The sequence below is a fragment of the Oculina patagonica genome, chromosome 3 (genome assembly GCF_052425735.1).
Source record: "Oculina patagonica isolate OP01 chromosome 3, crgOcupat, whole genome shotgun sequence".
In the NCBI taxonomy this organism is placed as follows: Eukaryota; Metazoa; Cnidaria; class Anthozoa; order Scleractinia; family Oculinidae; genus Oculina; species Oculina patagonica.
In genome coordinates this window covers 5,508,381-5,527,941 of record NC_135760.1, presented here as the reverse complement: position 1 = coordinate 5,527,941, position 19,561 = coordinate 5,508,381, and the positions used below count along the sequence as shown (strand labels likewise).

The window sequence follows — 19,561 nt, the reverse complement described above, 5'->3', positions numbered from 1 at the left end:
ATCATATAGCCTTACTGATTCTATCCTAGACATTTAATCTGTTTATGTGCTCAATTTTTCATTAAATTGTGAGGCAATACACCATTTTAATAAGTCAAGGGGCCATTTTGAATTTTTATTTTTCCGCAAATGATGTCATTAATGAAATATTCAAAATGACACCTCGGCCTATTACAATAGTAGATACTTTATTTTAATATGTCGAGGCACAAATGAATATTTCATTAAATTATGGCGTCATTGGCAGAAAGGTAAATATTGAAAATGGCATCTTGACTTATTAAAATGGTGTATAGACCTTTTGCAGCAGTTGGTCAGTGACCAATTAACATTCAAAATATGTAACAGCAGGAGCTATATGATTTTCCAGAATAGAGAGAGCACGTTTTAATTAGCCAGAATACCAGTGTTCAGGTCACTGCCATATACATGTAGCCATGAGATTTTATGGCTATTTGATGACTTGAGAAGTTAGAAAGGTTTGGAAGTTAATTAGAAGGTTTTGCAATTCAAATACATTTTCTTTTACATTTTGAAGGGAGATGATTATTATTTCCCTTCAAAAAGACTGGTACTTCAAGTATAACTGCTAGAAATAAAAAGAGAGTGAGAAAACTACCATAACTTAAGAGTAAACCAGTAAACTACTTGTAAGGGAAAGATTTAATGGCAGTTTGAAAGGATTCCTGGGGAAAAGCACTTGGGAGACTAGTTGGCAAGGCTTGTTCTTCCCGTAAAACTTCTTCTTATTTCAAACAGCCATAAAAATACCCAAGCTGGCTTATTTACATTAGGCTCTTTCTGTTCGTGACAAAAAACTGTTTCTTCAAAGTGTGGTGCTTAAATGGTAATAGAAACTAGGTTATCTGACCAATAAGTTGTTGCAAAAGGCCCTTTGACATTCCACCCAGAAAATTTTGCTACACACATGCTCTTCATCTGATTTTGTTATTCTGCAGGATAGTGCCAAACCCTATGTAGCAGCTATCATGGGAACATGCCTTGGAGGTGGTCTAGAGGTACAGATATTAATATTGAAATAACAATATTTTTTTATCATCACTCACCATGCTTCATTGTAATAAATATTTCGATTCTACATCAATTATACTCACTCTAGTACATGTGCTGACAAGAGTAAGATGATATATACATGTAGCCACATAAAATTAATAAATGACTCAATTGTGCATTGAATTTTTGTTTTAATTTTCAGCTTGCATTGTGCTGTCACTACAGAGTTGCTGTTGATAATCCAGCCACTGTCCTTTCTGCTCCAGAAGTTATGCTTGGATTACTTCCTGGTGCTGGGGGAACTCAAAGACTGCCTCCACTGGTAAGAACTGTGTTTTTACAGCAGCAAGAGTGCATATGACATAAAATTGATATTTGTATTTTATAATTGAACTTTTTAACTTAAATGTTACATGTAGCTTTAAGTCATGTACGACACATGTTTGACCTTATATCAATATGGTAACTGTTAATAACAAATTAAAAGCAATAATTAATAATTTTGGAGGTATGAATACGTACTTACTAGGCTGTTTTAAAGACCTCCTTTGCAGCCTTGAATGCTGTATTCTAAGATTTCTTACAAAAGACCAATTTTGTTATCCAAATGAACAATTAATGAGGCCCTGCCAGGGTAAATTCCGACAAGCGACATAGCCCAAAAAGTAGTGACAGCACGTGAAATGAAATTGTGACAAACAATAATAGTTCTAGCTAAATTCCGAGAAGTAAAAAAATACCTTAAATGGCAGATGAAACAGCGACACCGGACATTTTAAAATTCAGACAAGCGACTCCATGAAATTTTTTTTATATAAGCAGGGCTCAAAATAACGGCCGGTCAAAGGACAATGTCCGGCCAAAATGACAATTTGTCCGGAGAAAATTTTGGTTCGGCGGTCATTTTGACCGGTCAGGTACACTGTGTCGAAATAAATAAATAAATAAATAAAAAATTTATTCGCAGTATTTCTTGAAATTTTACAGTAAAATCATAAAAAAATCATAGCAGCAAGCTCTTGCAGTCACAAATTTGTAGAATACAGATGAGACGGTCACGCGGATTTGTTAGCGGTTTGCTTAAATAAAACAGGAAACATCCACGTCTGTACAAACGCTAAACAGACAACAATGAACATGGCATCAATCAACGTCTTCTATTAACACGCGTACGCAATAACAGTTTCAATTGTCAGGCGGGCCGAGAAAAATAGCACTCGTTAGTGGATTTAAAAAACTATATGCACCTTTAAAAAGTACGAGTTCGTAGCGTGTTTTTCACCAGTAAGATCATGAGAAAATAATAAAATCATTAAACACTTTGAATGTTAAGTCAGCAATGTTTCTTTAAATTGTGCCTATTTCGCAACTGAACATGTCCCCATGTGTGCTGGCAAGTTGACCACCTAAGACATGGTGCTACTTAATTGTCAAAGAGAGTTGCGGTAAACGTTTGCTTATACTGTACAAAATATAAAAAAGTGGTCTCCGCGTCTGGCATCTACAGATTGAAACGATAACTCTCGGTATCTTAAATTCTAGCTCCATGGCATTCAAGTGTTTCTCGCCAATTCTATCGAAGTCTTCTTGTGTAAGGCTACTTCCGCTGATATCTATGATTAAAAGTTCTTTGCCGTAAGTATATTTCAGCAGCTCAATCAGGCACCGCATAGAACGGGCTTCTCTATTGTAGGCGACGTTGAAAACTTGGAGAGATCCCCCAAAAAAAAACCATGCAACAAAAGACATGTTAAACTTCCGGCACACCCTTACTGAAAGGCCTGGTTGCTAAGCGTTGTGGACGAATGTGAAATCTTTTCACAGCGGTTAGTTTGTTAATCCCCTAGCTTGAAATGGGATATTGGTATCACATGATACAGGAAAGATATCTAAAAGTCCACAACGTAATTAATCCTTTTTACTGACCACAGTTGACATGAAGCCGTTGGCGTTTCCTTTCTTCCTACATGCCGAGCAAAGGCAAAGTTTTCTCACTTGTAGCAAGGGCATATGTCCTATTACTATTTAGTGTTCGGTAGTAAAGACCAGTAAAGTGCTTACAACCAAGATCGCCTCCACCCGTAAGTCATTAACTAATGTAAAGCTATGCAGAGTAACATAACATTACGGCTACTGAGCATTTTGTTTTATGTAGAGTAAAACACAGAAGAAATGGAAATTCAAAAAGCGAACATAATAAAATGACACATTTAGCGATCAAAACATTTAAGCTTAAGCCTTATATTAACAACAAGTGTTTTAGCTTATGAGGCGAAATTTTTGGCAGAATAGGCCCTTGCTTCAAAGTAAATACTCAATATTTTGACCGGTCAAAAACGAGACATGACCGAGCAAAAATTGATTTGGCCGGTCAACATGACCGGTCAGTAGCCAAAAATTATTTTGAGCCCTGATAAGCTTTTATTTTCTATGTTGGCTGTAGGTCATTTTAGTGGCTCATTACTGTCTTTATATACTCACAGGTTGGCCTTCCTGATGCTTTGGATATGATGCTAACAGGAAAGAATGTTAAATCAAGTAAAGCTAAAAGAATGGGCCTTGTTGATCAGCTAATCAAACCACTAGGTACGTTATGTTGAAAAAAATAGTTATTAATGATAACTTCCCTTAAACTAAATACCACACCACATCACAACAAACTTCACTTCACCATGCTACACCACAGTTTGTACACTACACTACACTGCACTCTCTACTCTACTGTACTGCACTGCACTGCACTGCACTGTACTGTACTCTTCTCTACTCCACTCTACTCTACTTTGCTCTACTTTGCTTTGCTCTGATTTGTTCTGCTCTACTCTTACTCTAACACTAACTCTATTTTGAAGAGTTTACAGATTTAAAATTGGCATTGCAGTCTATGGGGATGGATTCACATACATCTATTTAGTTGTCCTCTGATTTTTTTATTGCTGTATTCTGCAGTTTTAAGTTCCACACTGGTCACAGGGAAACTGCATTAATAACAAAACTAATTCAAGTTCATTGCTTACAGGTCCTGGTCTCAAACCTCCTGCAGAGAACACCTTACAATACCTAGAAGATGTTGCAGTCCAGACAGCTAAGTAAGTAACAAGAGAAATAAATTTTACAAACTTTTATCTGCTCAGTGCTATAAGCAATCACGTTAATTGAAGTCATTAGATACTGCGAATTGATTTTGGCAACTTTATTTTCTAAGCAAAGGTAGTACCAAATCAAATCAATGCAGATCTTCATTAGAAGCCCATATCTGATTTAACCACTTGGGAGATTACAGTACCAGGCTAATGTTTAGCTCCAGTTTCTGTCGATAGTGTGAAGTGACTTGGAGTACTTCTGCTGCTCCACCTGGATGGGATTGTAGTCCATTGCAGGCAATCCCACAACTGCACTACTTTATCAATAAATTAGAGGTACCTTTATTCACTTTTAACTTGTTTCATTTCAGGAACCTTGCCAGTGGTGCTATAAAACCAGACAGGTCACATTCTTGGGGAAACTTAAAAGGTAACTTACAGTGCTAATAAGGAAGGATGGAATTATACTGTTTTTCAAACTCTCATTGGGCAATTCCAGCCATGGGCAGCTTCTATATTTTTTAGCTGCCCCTTGTCTTCAAAAGTTCCTGAATGCATTATCTTTCTATGCCCTTGCCCCATACTGCCAGGGTAAGTGTTTTTACATGCCACTTGCCCAGGGACAAGTTTTGTGAAAAATATTTGTCAGACCTTGTACAGAATATCATGTGGTGTACTTGGTACAATCAAGGATTGAGTGCATTCACATAATAATCCTCCACTAACACTTATTCTGCTTCTGATCTGATATCTAACTTCATGTTTTAAGGACTTGGTTGTTTGCGTATGTTGTGGTTTAATTTTATCTTTGGTTTAAAATTTTTCAAACCAGTTTGATTTTTATTTCCCTTTGTTTTAGATTGTGGTAATGAATATGAGACAATGAAAAATCAAAATCAAACTGGTTTAAAAATTTTAAACCATATATAAAATTAAACCACAACACATACTTGTGGAGTTATTTTGATTGCAGATTTATTAAAAGCACATTACTTTCCCTTCTAGATCTACAGTATAAAATTACAACAGACACAGATTTTGGACGAAACTATGTTTTCAAGAAGGCCAGAGAAACAGTAAGTTTTCCTGTGGCCAGAGTTTCCTTTTTTCTTCAGGCCATTCCAATAAGCACTGTGGGGAACTCCAGATCAAGCGCAAGCGGTCCGGGCTTGAGCCCTGGCTGCGGTCTTTGTTTATGTTCTTGGGAAGACGGTCTCATGATGTCCGGTCTCATCCAATAAAATTCTAACTGTGAAGCGCATTGAGCTTTGTAAATGCGCTATATAAGCACCTATATCATTCATTCATTCATTCAAGACACTTCACTCTCGCAGTTCTTCTACCCAATTCGCATGAATGCTAGGGGGGTACCCAGTAACCTGCCCTCAGCATTCCACTTGGGGGGGGGGGTAATAATACTCCTAGCTGCTTCATGCCACTGAAACTGGGATAATGTCCAGCCTTTTCAGCCACTAGGCTCAAATGCAGACTTAACCTTGCCATTGCAACCTCCCCCTAAACATTATTTTATGACTAAGCTGAACATTAACATTAACTAGCTTCTCTAGGGTCCCCAGTGTGAGTCAACACCAGGGCTTTCTGCAGTACCCCCAGACAGCCAATTTGACCCTGAATGACAGGAGAATTCTGGCAGGCCATCTATCTTAAATAGATATTTATAATGTTGGAGCAACAATGTAGCTGCTAAAAATTAATAACTGTTTTCATTTTTCTTCATACCAGGTTATGAAGAAAACAGGTGGATTATACCCTGCTCCTTTGAGAATTATTGACGTAAGTCACACAATTCATGATCACTTGTGACAGCTTAGGACAGGTTTTACCTTTTCCATTTTTGTGAAACTTGTTCAGATTGTTGCCAACAATGCTGATCACCATTACATTTAAGTACCTTCTTCAAAAGGCCTAAAATACCCTACAGCCTGAGTTCATAGTAATCTCGTTCCCAGATCTCACGGGTAGACGAGCTAGAAGGTGAGATCTGGTCAAATCTGATTTGTACCACGTGATTGCCTGTCAGGAATGTGGCAGGCGAGTCAATTGCGCATTCCCAAGACAATTCTAAGAAAATGGCAATCAAATGAATAACAAATGCTCAACCAAATGAATAACGAATGCTTTACCATTCTTGTCTTTCCTGGAATAATATCTAGCAGAGTATTTTACTAAAGAATAAAGTAGAAGGCAATCATGAAAGCTTTATTTTGATTAAAAATATTTATTTGATTTAAAAAATTGTTCATTCGGCGGTTACATGCAATGGCTAGACATGTCTAGATTTTATTATTGTTAAACATCGTTATTCGCTAGAAAAAGCTTTATAATGCTACGAAGAACTAAAAAGAAATCTTCTTGACTTTTGAGGCCGACTGTAAACAATGAAACGCCCCAAAAATGAATATATTTTGATTGCGTGTACGATCTCTAATTTGCATAAAAACCAGACATTGACTTCCCTTGGGGCCGCATCGCACGTTCAAATTGTAGCGCTGTGACAGCCATGTTTTGAAACAGCCAATCAAAAAAAATTGAATTTTCTTACTTGACCAGATCTCGCCTTCCGGCTCGTCTGCCCGCGAGATGGGGGAGCAAGATTAAGTTCATATAATAAACATTTTGCTTTTTTCTTGGTAGGTTGTAAGAAATGGTTTGGAGAAAAGTAAAGCAGAAGGTTACAGGAAAGAGGCTGAGGTGAGTATTTGATGATGATGATGATAATGATGATGACGATACTGATGACAATGATGATGATCAGTGAGCACTGCTTGTGCATGATCTAAGGAAAAAAGGAAAATCCTTTAAGGTGGCTTAATACAGTTTTGAGGGGGTAAGTGAGCCCAACTTTTAACTCTCTTTAAAAATCTTCAGGAATGTTCTTTCTTTCTCTTATTACTGTTTCTTAAAGCGTATAGCCATCATTTGCGACATTTGACCAATAAAAATGCTAATAAACAATCAATAAAGAGCCAAAATAAATGTCCGAGTGCTTAGGAGGGGACTGGGCACTAGTTGTTTTAACAGCGTTTTTCTCAAAATCTACCCGTATGACCCCACCTCAAAATTTCACAAATTACAAATTGGCTTTGAATTAACATTCATGCAGGATAAAATAAAAATCTGTAAGACAGATTTTTCGCAAAATAGAAAAATGTGATATTTTGCCCCTTTAAAAAATAGCTCAAATTCTGTCTTACAGATTTTTATTTTATTTTGCATGAATGTTTAATCAAAGCCAATTTGTAATTTCTGAAATTTTGAGGTGGGGTCATACGGGTAGATTTTGAGAAAAACGCTGTTAAAACAACTAGTGCCTAGTCCCCTCCTAAGCACTCGGCCATTCATTTTGACTCTTTATTGATTGTTTATTAGCATTTTTATTCGTCAAATGTGGCATATGATGGCTATATGCTTTAAAAAACAGTAATAAGAGAAAGAAAGATCATTCCTAAATATTTTTAAAGACAGTTAAAAGTTGGGCTCACTTACCCCCTCAAAACTGTATTAAGCCACCTTAATTTTCAAATTTTGTTGCATATTGTCACTGTCATGAAAATTTGTTGCATATTTTCATGAAGTGTGGGCCAAATTATTGGTCACTGTGATCGGTTAGTACATGTAAGTTGTTGATTGAAGTTATTAAAGTTAATGTACATAACATAACTCTTTAATTGTCTTTTTCCAGGAATTTGGTGAATTAAGTCAAACCAGAGAAGCCAAAGCTTTAATGGGCCTGTTCTTTGGTCAGACGGAATGCAAAAAGAATCACTATGGTGAACCCAAGAGGCCTGTCAAGTAATTAAACAAACTATACTTTACTGATCACTTTTATTTTATAAGAAGAAAAACATAATTTTTTTGTTCCAAAGTCAAATTAAACAAAGGACATACTACAGGGCTCAAAATAATTTTCGGACAGTTGCCGGTCATGTTGACCGGCCAAACAGATTTTAGCTCGGTCACGTGTCGTTTCTGACCACAAATAATTATTGAAAATAGCAATGTTTTACTATCATTTGTTTCTGCTGTTGGATAGATCGTCTTCGTTTGTGTGGCATAAAAAGAACCGCTATTTCTTCACTGTTTTGGCTGGTTGTAAGATCTGATAGCGACATATCAATCAAAAAGTCGTTGAAATTTAAAATGCAAGCTTAAATTTGTATGAAAAATGTGTTTTTTTTTTCTATTTTTTTTTTCTGGTCATCAGTTACCATGTACATGACCAGTCAAAATGAACGGCAAACCAAAACTACGTCCGGACAAATTGTCCTCTTGACCGGACATTGTCTGTTGACCGGCCGTTATTTTGAGCCCTGTACTAAATGCTGTGTTTGTTAAGTTTAGTAGAAACATGGAGAATTTCTCTATTTTCTTCATAATTATTGGTTTTATCTGTTTTGATTTCTCTGATTATTAGAAATGTTGCTGTTCTTGGTGCTGGTCTCATGGGTGCTGGAATTGTTCAGGTGAGTTAGATTCCTTTCACCTTATGATCATCAAAACTTTTCACTTACTCAGTAAAAGAGCCCAGGGCACTCAAATACAGCTCCGGCTTGTAAATGGCGGGGATGATCGAAGGATTTTTTTGGGGTTTTAAATTTTCGATTCCGGGATTTTTTTGGGTTGGAAGATTTGGCAAGTATTTTTTTGGGTGACTTGATTCAAATAGGGGATTTTTTTGGGTATAAAAAAAAAACGAACTAAAGTGCCTTGGCACTGCCTTAGCGTATTTATAGTATGATGAATAATCAAACTAGAGCGTTATTGCCCCTCCTGGCAATTTTGGGGGTAATTTGACAAGGGATTTTTTTTTGGGGGTTAATTTTTTTGGGTAATGTCGGAAGACTTAGGGATTTTTTGGGGTCCTAAGTTTTGCCTTCATTCGATCATCCCCGTCATTTACAAGTCGGAGTACCCCCCCCCCCCCCCCGGGTAAAAGAGTCAATGCCTGAGTAATATTGGCCTAACAGTACCAATTAGGCCCAGTTAAGTTCAAAGCGCGATTAAACTAATTCAGGGCAGGTGTGAATTTTATAACATTTTAGTGAAGCTTTCTGTTCTCTATTTTTGTCGTTTACTAATCTCAAAGTCCACTAAACATAGGCAATGAAAAACATTTTAATTTATACAAAAGAAATTTAAACCTCAATCACCTTTTAATCCGGGGTTAGTGTTAATTGGCTTTAATCATCCCAGGTTGCAGTGTCTAGCCTTAAGCCTGGGTAGGTTCAGACACCCTGTGTAAGATACCCTCTGTCAATACAGGGAGGGGGAGGGAGTATTGTGAGATTCAAAATTCAAAAACTTGTTTTATAAGCTTATAATTTTAATCTCTGTGTCAACAGGTCAGTCTTCAAAAAGGCCATAATGTGATAATGAAGGACAATATCCAAGAGGGACTCACACGTGGACAGGAACAAATCTTTAAGGGGTATGTCCGCAAACCACTGGAAGTGTAATATTTAATAATAATAGTTAAATATATTACAGTTATAATACAGACACGATAAATATGTACACATGTACATGTTTTGAGTTTATTATTTTGTATCATTGTGAAATTTGTTTTATTGTGGTTTTAATATTATTGTGTGACAAAAGTCTAGGGATATTTTGCAATTTAGGTCTATAGTAAGTTGAAGTGGCAGGGACAGCTTAAACTTTTTCATGAACCTAGTACTCAGATGGCTGTGAGTTACTGTGATGTCACAGACCAGTGTTTTACTTTGGCTTACAATCTGATGGTATTACATGGTAGAAACTCCTTCCCCTTCACTATTAGCTAATTAATTGGCTTTATCTGCAGGTTAAATGGTCGTGTAAAGAAGAAGGCTATGACATCGTAAGTATTCTAACATCAGTTGGACCTAGAACTCATTCTCTTGCTTTAGATTCTCGTAGTACATTGTTGAAGCATGGTCCAAAATTAAAGTAACAATTGAAAGTAAGTGTGTATATCCTCAACGATCGTTACAAGATCGAATAATTTGTTAAAAATAAAAATTCCAAATTTTTGTTTGGAATTTTTTTGTAGATTTGAGAGAGATCAGATGATGTCGCACCTGTCAGCTCAGTTAGACTTTAAGGTAAATTTTTGAGTGACTTTACCTAACTATTTATGTGGCCCTTTTCATTTATGGTAGTCTGCACGAGAGTCATTTTTTGTAAGTCAGTCTGTGTTACAGGTACACAAAACTACACGCTCTTTAGCTGAATGGCACCCTGCTTTAATAAAATGAATTAACTTTACCCCAATTTTTGGTGTTGTGGTGGGTTCATTAATTTTAGAAGTGAGGTTCAAGTCGACTTCAGTCTTTCCTAGTACTCCTATCCTAGCTGTCTCTGTCCAGGTGTATAAATGGGTCTGGCTGGCACTCAAACCTGCAGTCTTACTTTTAAATAGGGATTCTTACCAACTGGGTTAAACTGTTACCTGTCATCATAATTATAATTATTCTCACTGTGCATTGCACTGGTTATTCTCTAAATGCAGAACTTTCAAAATGCCGACATGGTGATTGAAGCTGTCTTTGAGGATCTCAGCATCAAACACAAGGTCATCAAGGAAATTGAAGAGGTCAGATTGCACAACATTCGACTTGTCATTAATTTTTATTCTGTTATTCTTTATTAGTCTAATGGACGGTAATTAATTTGATTAAGTTTATTGGGTAATTATCACATTATAAAGAGTTGTCTTAATAATGGTAAAGTAGATGATGTTGATACTATTTTTTTTTTTTTTTGCAGGTCATTCCTGAACATTGTGTATTTGCTTCAAATACATCAGCCCTTCCCATTCATCAGGTTTGTAGTCTTTACAGTAGAACATGTTAACTCGAACTCTGAAGGGAAACGAAAACAGTTCGAGTTAGCGGGTTTCGAGTTATCGGGGTCGATTGAATATTTAATTTGCCATATTAATAATTGATAGTTTACTGATTTTTCAGCACTTCAGTATACAGTACAGTGCAAATTAAACTTATTCCGTCAGACACTTTAACACGACCATACATTCTTATAATAAGAGTGGAAATTGGCTGTCAAATACGTGATCTGTTTGTTTATCAAATCAATGGGCAACCGTGGTGAGTTGCAAGAACCAGAATTCGAGTTATCGGGGTAAATTTGACCCAAATTTTGATCAAGGGAAACGAAATTTAGTTCGAGTTAGCGGGGTTTTCAAGTTAACCAAGTTCGAGTTAATCAAGTAAAAATGACTAAAAAATGGGGTCAAATCTAAGGGAAATGGAAATTAGTTTGAGTTAGCGAGGTTGTTCGAGTTATTTGAGTTCGAGTTACCGGGTTCTACTGTATATATTGTACTGTATGTAGAATTGCATTTTGTTTTACTTTATTTTGCATTGTAGGAATTTAGGTTTAACCCTTCAAAATTGTGGGCTATATTTGTTGTTTGCTCGCAATTAACACAGTAAAGGAAAATTCTTGACATTGTTGGGTTTAGAACTTGGAACTTCATTCAGTCACTTAAGAGATCTATGTCATTGTTAGTGTAGTGATTATCGATTTAAACAGTGATAGGTGAAGATTTATATCCCACCTTTGATCATTAAAGAAAGTTGATATCAGTTTTTATACCATGCCATAGAAAATACAGCCAATCAGAATACAGGAAAGCCGTTGTATATTCGACGGTATTCAACCCAACCTTCCCATAGTGCGCTGCGATCTTATTCTTGACGAAATTTAGTAAGCGTATTTTCTATGGCATGGTATAAAATAGTTACACAACACTTTCTCGTGGTATACTATGGAATATCCCACTTGTCACTTGTATTTTCTTGGCATACACACTCGCCTAAAGGCTCGTGTGTATACCGAGAAAATACAAGTGACTCGTGGGATATTCCATAGTATACCACTCGAAAGCGTTGCATAACTAGTATATCTTTGTTTTTCAGATTGCACAAGCAAGTAAAAGACCAGATAAGGTACCCAAGTAATAACTTAACTGTTAGCTGTAAACCATGTAGTGTCACTAGCCAGGGCACAATAACTGCCATGCAGTTGTCTTTCTTGTATGCTTTATTTAAAAGGGTGCAGATATATAGTCAATTACCATATTGCATTAATTTTTTTGTCAAATATGTTACTTAATTCTGGATAATTTAGTTAATATTTTGTTATGAATTAAAACAGAATCCAGCAGTATAATTTTGTCATATTTAAGTGACTAACATTGTTTTTTAATGTGATGTGCAGGTTATAGGAATGCACTACTTTTCTCCTGTGGATAAAATGCCTCTTTTAGAAATCATTACTACAGATCAAACTTCTGATGATACAGCTGGTACGAGAAATTGTTTTATATTAATGTATTATTTTAGTTTGTTGGTGGCAATTTGTAGAGTATGTCTATGTCAACTTAGAATAAAACTCTCTTTCAAAATCATGCCTTACATCTCTTGTTGACGACATACAAAATGTATTTTCAATTTTTTCTGGCTTTTTTGCATTTTTTTTCTGATTTGTTCTGTTTACCTTTCATAGCTGCTGCTGTTAGTGTTGGTCTAAAGCAGGGCAAGACAGTTATTGTTGTTAAGGTGATTGTCAAATTTGTGATCAGCAATTTTCAGATACATGTTAATTAACTTGTTTTATAGAAATTTTTTAATAAAATAAATGTGTAGTATAGTTTCTTCTACTTAGTACTGTTACAGCTGGTAATACTAAGTAAAGACACTATTTGCAAACTGAATCAAAATCAGAGTAGCTAATCATTAGAAATAGATTTTCTTTATTAGGAAATTATTTTATTTTTCTCTAAGAGATTTTAGTTTTGATAACTAAGGTAACTGATCAGAGACTTTTAAAAAAAAACAAAATGTTTTATAGGATGGTCCTGGCTTTTACACCACAAGAATCTTGGCTCCAACATTAGCTGAGGCAGTGGCTCTCCTTCAGGTATGCACATTACTTAATATTACGTAGTTGAAAATATCCAGAAAGGAAATTGTCCTTTTGTGATATTTTAGCAACACATATTTTTTTTCCTATGATTCTCCCAATTTGGGGGGGGGGGGGGGTGTTATTGCAAGGATTTTTGCACCTTTGACCTTAGTGAGTCTTATTAATTCTTCAGGAATTAAATTTTTATGAGCCCTTATGTGCTACATGGTGCAAAGGGACAATGTAACATACAGCTTTAAAAGTGCTGTTATTTATAAGACTGAAATAGAAAACATTTTCCAAGTGCAAGCTTGGGAGAACAACAGAGCTGTGGGAACATGAGCTGTGGGCAAGTGTCTTAGCAGCTTTTTTGAGTTCTCCCTAACTTTCACTAGTTCACACAAGTGCTTTTTTAACTTGATAGAAACACAGACAAATTTTTTTCTTTTTTTTTTAAATGCCTGTGAGAAAAAGTAAGGAAAATCGCATAATTTTTATTTCGATTATCAAAATGTAAATTCTCTTTGTTTGAGGCATCATGTCAATAGCTCATGCTAGCTATTTCTGTTTTTCTATCAAATAACAGAAGTCTGGCTTTAGTGCCTGCTTTCTTTTAGGGACTTTTCTAAAATTTTATGACAGAAATTTTATGAAGCCAAGAAAGCCTTAGAAACGTTAAAAGAAAGATGTACTAAATAAATTACAGATGAAGGCTTTCGACACACGTCTCTGAAATGAAAGAAAAATTACGTGCTCCTGCGTCTCCCTGTTACTAGTCAGGCGTGATATCCACTACACCATCGGGCCAACCACGCTGGATAGAACGCGGATAGAATTGGATAGAACGCGGTCAATCCACAGGGCATTTTTCTTTCGAGACATTTGTATGTATCATGGCTAAATCCCCCAACTTAAATTGGGTTGGGCAACAGACAGAAATTTTATGAAGCCAAGAAGGCCTTAGAAACGAAGAAAGATGTAAATAAATTACAGAAGGCTTTCGACACACGTCTCTGAAATGTAATTTTTTCTTTCAGTTCAGAGACGTGTGTCGAAAGCCTTCTGTATTTTATTTACATCTTTCTTTTAAAATTTTATGCTAGCCCACCAATAATCAATATGGCCTAATCCTACATTAATTTTGTACCAAGCTTTATGTTATTGCACAAATTTAAAGCAGTTTCTCCTTAAAAAAGAGAAGGTTAAAATTAATTCCTTCTATATTTTTTATGTATCATTGTAGGAAGGAGTCAGCCCAAAAAATTTAGATAATCTTACAAAGCAGTTTGGCTTTCCTGTTGGATCAGCTACTTTGGCTGATGAGGTAGGAACATGCCAGTATTCTTTGATGACGTTATTAGACAATAAGTGCTTACCCTTACTTTACAAGGCAGCAGTTTATAGATGTGCGTGTTTGTCCATATCATTATTTTAGTGGATAAGATTAATAAATAATGGCATGTTAATGGAACGCTGTTGTCAAAATTGCACATTGTGTTGTTTGCTTTAGTTTAATTTTGTGCACTCTGCTTCTGATTCAGTAATTTCAGACATTTGACAGCTTCAGGAGTACAGTGTCTTAAAGCATCTATTAGTATTTCAGGTTAAATAGTGGATAAAGTTCTTTTTGCACATAATGAAATCAAACTGTCATTCCATTCCAAAAAACATTTAGTCACAGTACAAAATGTACCTGTAATAATACTTTCAAGTTCTCGACTTCTGGCAAGTGTTTGAACTAAAATTGACCAGCCTTGCATGTTTTATGTTCACACGGCAAACCTGTCTCAGTTTTGAAAGCTTAATTAAGTATAGTTCATGTTTTCATCCTCAGGTGGGTATTGATGTTGCAGCCCATGTTGCAGAGGATCTTGGGAAAGCTTTTGGTGAAAGGTTAGTTAAGGCTTTGTGAACCCATCATGATGCTAAACTTGATTTACATGCTAAATCAGGAAAAGATAGTCTCCTATAAAACTTGTGAAAGAATGAACATGTGGCTTTACCATGTGGCTTTTAATGTGTGGGGTACCCGTACCCCACACATTATTGGCAGAAAATACATTACAGGTACTTCAGTTCTTTTTTTTTTTTTTTTGGTCTTTAGATTTGGTGGTGGCAATCCAGAAGTCTTAAAGGCAATGGTTGCTGGAGGACATTTAGGTACAGTACTCCATATTGGTTTGAGTTAATCATCAAATAATGGCCATTTCTTGGCCATTTTATTCCTTCGACTGCCCTTAAAACTTTTGACCCTCCTTATTAAAGCCACCTCTGCAATGGTCAGTCAATTTTATCCTAAGGGTGTTGCTCTACTGTAAACACTGTTTATTTCAAGATATTTTATATGTGCAATGTAAAATTATATCAACTTGTTTCTACACATATTTTGTTTATAAATTATTGTGATTGACTTTCAGGAAGAAAATCTGGAAAGGGTTTCTTTGTGTACACTGGGAAGGGCGGCAAGCGAGAAGTGAGTGAAATGTTCTGAATCAAGGTCCACAAATAATTTGCAGTTTTGTGTCATCCTACCCATTTTATACAGTTATCTGTATTTTCAAGTAGTTTACTTTTAATAACTACTGCAGTACATATTATTTGTTACTTTTCAGTTTGTCAGTATAACATGTCTGATTTCGACTTTGTTTAGCCCTTGCATGGCTTGAAGAAAAAAAAAACCCTCAAAATCCAGCTTGCTCTTTGGACAAGCAAAACGCAGATCTCGCATTTTGATTGTCCGGAGCAGTTTTGTGGCTGTCTTAGTTTGCCTTTTTATGGTTTAACTGCATTTTAAATTTGCAAGTGAGTGATTAAAGTGGTAATTGACCTTTTCCCTCAAATTTACTCAGATTAATGGTGAAGCAGAGAAGATTCTTAAAGAGTTTTCCACTCCCAAGAAGGGAAGGTTAGTGTTAAGTATGGTTTTGCAGCGAATTAAATTTTAGTTCTACTGCCCTGTTTCAAAGCAAAGTATTGAACTTTCAGTAGTGAGGATTGCTGGTGGGTTTAGATGTTTTCCGTTCTTAACTTCATTTATTCAGATAAATTTTGTTCTTTTTACAGTCATGAACCTGAGGAAATTCAGATGAGACTAGCATCCCGTTTTGTCAATGAATCAGTACTTTGTCTACAAGAAGGAATTTTAAGAAATCCAGTAAGTGTACAGCCCTAGTGTAGCCAAATGGTGGATCATACAGTCAGTCATTCATTTCTTCTCAGGAATGGGAGCAGTGGTTGTATAATCAGTAGGAATGATTGCTACAGTTTCCAAATCTCCCTTCTGTCCTCTTCTGTTGGATTGTACAAGAGTTTTAATTGAGGGCACATTCATTTGGGATAATCTTGATCAGAAACAATAATCCAGCATCATTATTTTGGATCATGGTGCATCAAAGGAACCAATGAATCTTTGACCAGAGTGGATTCATCAGTTCCTTTGACGCACCATGATCAGAGTGATCATGGATCATTGATCCTGATCAAGACCATTGCAAAGTAATGCACCCTTTAATTCTTTCTACCCGACCGATTGCCATGATTATGACAGTTTTGTTGTTGGAATTTGGTGGTACAAGACAGTAAGGATCAATTTAGGTTTCTGGGAAACTGCTCACCTACCCCTCCCCAAACCTAACATTATCCCTTACTTATCGCTTTGGGCAAAATGTTAGGTTTGTGGAGGGGTAGGTGAGCAGTTTCCCAGAAACCTAAATTGATCCGACAGTAAAACTGTATACACCTAGTTGATGATTTTCTTTATTTTTGTCACCTTTCTGCTTGATAATGTATTGATATTGAAAGTAGAAATTAGTTGTTGATCACTCGCAAAGTAAAAATGACAACTGGTTGAACATTGTTTTCAACCTCAGTTAAAATTTGTCTTGGTAGTAATACTCATTATGTTTTATTAGGTTGATGGTGACATTGGTGCTGTATTTGGTCTTGGATTTCCACCTTTCCATGGAGGTATGTTAAGTGTTTTTTGGTTTTCAAAAAGAACTGTTTAAAGAATTCTGTCTCTCTTCTTGATGCAACATATGAATTTAAATACAGGTTGTAAAGCAGCTCCGAGCTCAAACCAAAAATCCCTTTAAAACAGAAAACACAAAACTAGTTTTAATTTTTTTTTGTTAAAAAGGCTGGGTGTTATAAGATTTGTGTAGAAGTCATAGGCAGTGGAGAAGGGGCAAGGGTAGTCAGGGGGCTGTAGCTAAATAATATGGTGTAGGACTTTCAACAAAACTCCCCTCCCCAAAACACTGCTAGGAGAGGTCCACTCCATAGCATACTTTTTCTGCCCTCCAACATCTAAAGAACAACCCAAAAAGCACCATGCAGCAGGATCATCTAAACTGCCCAGTTATGCATTGTCACAAATTGATATGGACCGGACAGTGTTCAAGACATTATGGAAAATTTGAGTAGGGGATGCACCCCCCAGGGGGGGACATGCACTTGGCATGGAGTACGATGTGGGCCCCCATGTTTCTAAATGCTCTGCTGCCTCTGGAAGTAACCATATACTATGGGCTCTATGGCATCTGCACTGTAATCCATTCATGCTACACCCATTCACCCGTCATTTTCCCATGGAATTCAGCCAGCAACTTGTTCTTTTCCAGGTCCTTTCCGTTTCCTTGACACCTATGGAGCAGACAAGTTTGTCGATAGAATGAAAAGACTACATGACACAGTTGGTGGGGAGCGATTTGTTCCATGTCAGATGTTATTAGATTATGCCAAAGACCCAAGCAAGAAATTTCACAAGAAATAATACATTCTGGTCATCATTGCATTGCCAAGAATCGTCGTTGTCCAGAACATTAAGGCTGTTGGAAGATAAAACTTTCAATGCAGAAAGACTGTGTCCAATTTGTTACAGTCTGGAAAAGATGTGGACTGGCAAAGATTCTGTCGATTTTATATTGGGTTCTCCTTGCAAAGGATTCTTTGACATTCCCCTGTTAAATTTCTCTTTAAAAAAGTTTCTCGGTGACCTGTTAAGGTATTGGCAGCCACTGCCAAGCTTGTGGAGTTTAACTATGTTTGTATGTGAAGGAACTGAATAAAAACAAAAAATAACCACTTGTGAGTTGTCTTGATTAAAAACTTTATTACTGTTGTCTTTGATAGCGTTAGTGACAGTTATTATACATTGCGGTGGATGTGAAAGGAAGATACTTATGCAAAGTGGCAAGGTGATTAACCTTTGTTGTTCACCATGCTGGGGTGAACAATAACCACTTAAATGTCTGACGCCAAGGAAAGCAGTGAGTTATCAGGGGCGGAACCAGGAATTTTTTATGTGAGGGGTCCAAACTTTGATTAAGAAAACACTGTTGGATTTTTGTGTGGCAAATTACTTCTCCCCCGCACCTACTCCACCCCACAGTCACGATTGAACGTTATAATCCTGATTTAACATCAAATCTACTTGGCCCCATGATCGTAATTATTTTGGTAAAAGAACGCACCCTTTGAACATCCTCCTCATGGGCTTGGTACCAAAGATTAAGATTGAGTAAATTATAACATTTCTGGAAATGCCTGGAATTTAGTTTAGTGACAAAATGCAACGCGCGTTTCATTAAAAAATTGAATTATTGAATGATATACCATTATTGAATGATATACCATCCTGTCGATGCAAGAATTTTGGTGTCAAACAAGTACATGTAGTAAAACAACGGGTCTGATTGGGGGGGGGGGGGGCGGGGGGGCTGACCCCTTGGACCCTCACCCTTGATGCGCCACTGATTACGTTCCATGAGACCTGCAGTGCTCCCCATAACCGAGTGTGGCACACCGATGGTCTCAAGAAAAACAAAACTAACTGTTTCCTGTCAGGGAATAATAAGGGGTTTTTTCATCCCCTGCAACTGAAAAAATAGGCCATTTCCGAGTTACCCTTTGCCTCTGTTTCAAAAGGAGTCTACTTGCGAAGCCGTTCAAATGAAAATGAGTTTGATTTGCATGAAAATGAACCTGTAGGTGAAACTCATTTTGATTCATTTGAATGGTTTTGCACATAGACTCGTTTTGAAACAGAGGTAAAGGGAAACTCGTAAATGGCCTATTGCCCAATATAATTTCAAATAAATTTATTCAAGAATGTTGCTTGCGTTCGTAAACCAAGATGGCGGCCCGTCGGACTGAACGCCCGGGGGGGGGGGGGGGCGGGAGGTACTCCCATATGTGGCCTATATAGGTATGTGCCGCCCGATAGGGTATGGTTTTTGAGGTTCTCGGTCCTTAAATAGGGTATCATTTTTATATTTTTGCTCCTTTTGGCAATGTGTTCCCGGTATGATCCTTAGATAGGCTACCTAAATTCTATTAGCTAAAATAAACGCCCAGCTAAACGAAAAAAAAAGGTTTCTTAAAACCGAATTTTCTCGGATATTAGTAAAGCGATTTTATAAAGATTTGTGTCTTGCCGTGCGCGGTTAGCCGTTATTTGGGTCGTCACGGAACGCTTCTCCTCCCCTTGAATAGGGTGTCATTTTTCGGTTTTGGTCCTTAAAAAGGGTATCAAT

The 19,561-nt window shown here is 36.7% G+C and overlaps 1 protein-coding gene across 1 annotated transcript in view; it reads left to right on the top strand.

The window, feature by feature from the left end:
• Nucleotides 1–18,112, top strand: part of LOC144645107 (trifunctional enzyme subunit alpha, mitochondrial-like) — a 24,673-nt gene extending 6,561 nt beyond the window's left edge. The window contains exons 8-34 of the mRNA XM_078504586.1: nt 960–1,019; nt 1,217–1,336; nt 3,498–3,600; nt 4,034–4,103; nt 4,469–4,527; nt 5,103–5,173; nt 5,841–5,891; nt 6,753–6,809; nt 7,801–7,910; nt 8,533–8,581; nt 9,461–9,546; nt 9,922–9,957; nt 10,150–10,201; nt 10,609–10,692; nt 10,866–10,922; nt 12,038–12,067; nt 12,339–12,426; nt 12,627–12,679; nt 12,972–13,040; nt 14,269–14,349; nt 14,860–14,918; nt 15,130–15,185; nt 15,443–15,498; nt 15,875–15,930; nt 16,089–16,179; nt 16,937–16,991; nt 17,648–18,112. Coding sequence (XP_078360712.1) covers nt 960–1,019; nt 1,217–1,336; nt 3,498–3,600; nt 4,034–4,103; nt 4,469–4,527; nt 5,103–5,173; nt 5,841–5,891; nt 6,753–6,809; nt 7,801–7,910; nt 8,533–8,581; nt 9,461–9,546; nt 9,922–9,957; nt 10,150–10,201; nt 10,609–10,692; nt 10,866–10,922; nt 12,038–12,067; nt 12,339–12,426; nt 12,627–12,679; nt 12,972–13,040; nt 14,269–14,349; nt 14,860–14,918; nt 15,130–15,185; nt 15,443–15,498; nt 15,875–15,930; nt 16,089–16,179; nt 16,937–16,991; nt 17,648–17,799 — 1,911 coding nt within the window. The 3' untranslated portion in view covers nt 17,800–18,112. The remainder of the gene's footprint in view (nt 1–959; nt 1,020–1,216; nt 1,337–3,497; nt 3,601–4,033; nt 4,104–4,468; nt 4,528–5,102; nt 5,174–5,840; nt 5,892–6,752; nt 6,810–7,800; nt 7,911–8,532; nt 8,582–9,460; nt 9,547–9,921; nt 9,958–10,149; nt 10,202–10,608; nt 10,693–10,865; nt 10,923–12,037; nt 12,068–12,338; nt 12,427–12,626; nt 12,680–12,971; nt 13,041–14,268; nt 14,350–14,859; nt 14,919–15,129; nt 15,186–15,442; nt 15,499–15,874; nt 15,931–16,088; nt 16,180–16,936; nt 16,992–17,647) is intronic.
• The last annotated feature ends 1,449 nt before the right edge of the window (nt 18,113–19,561 follow it).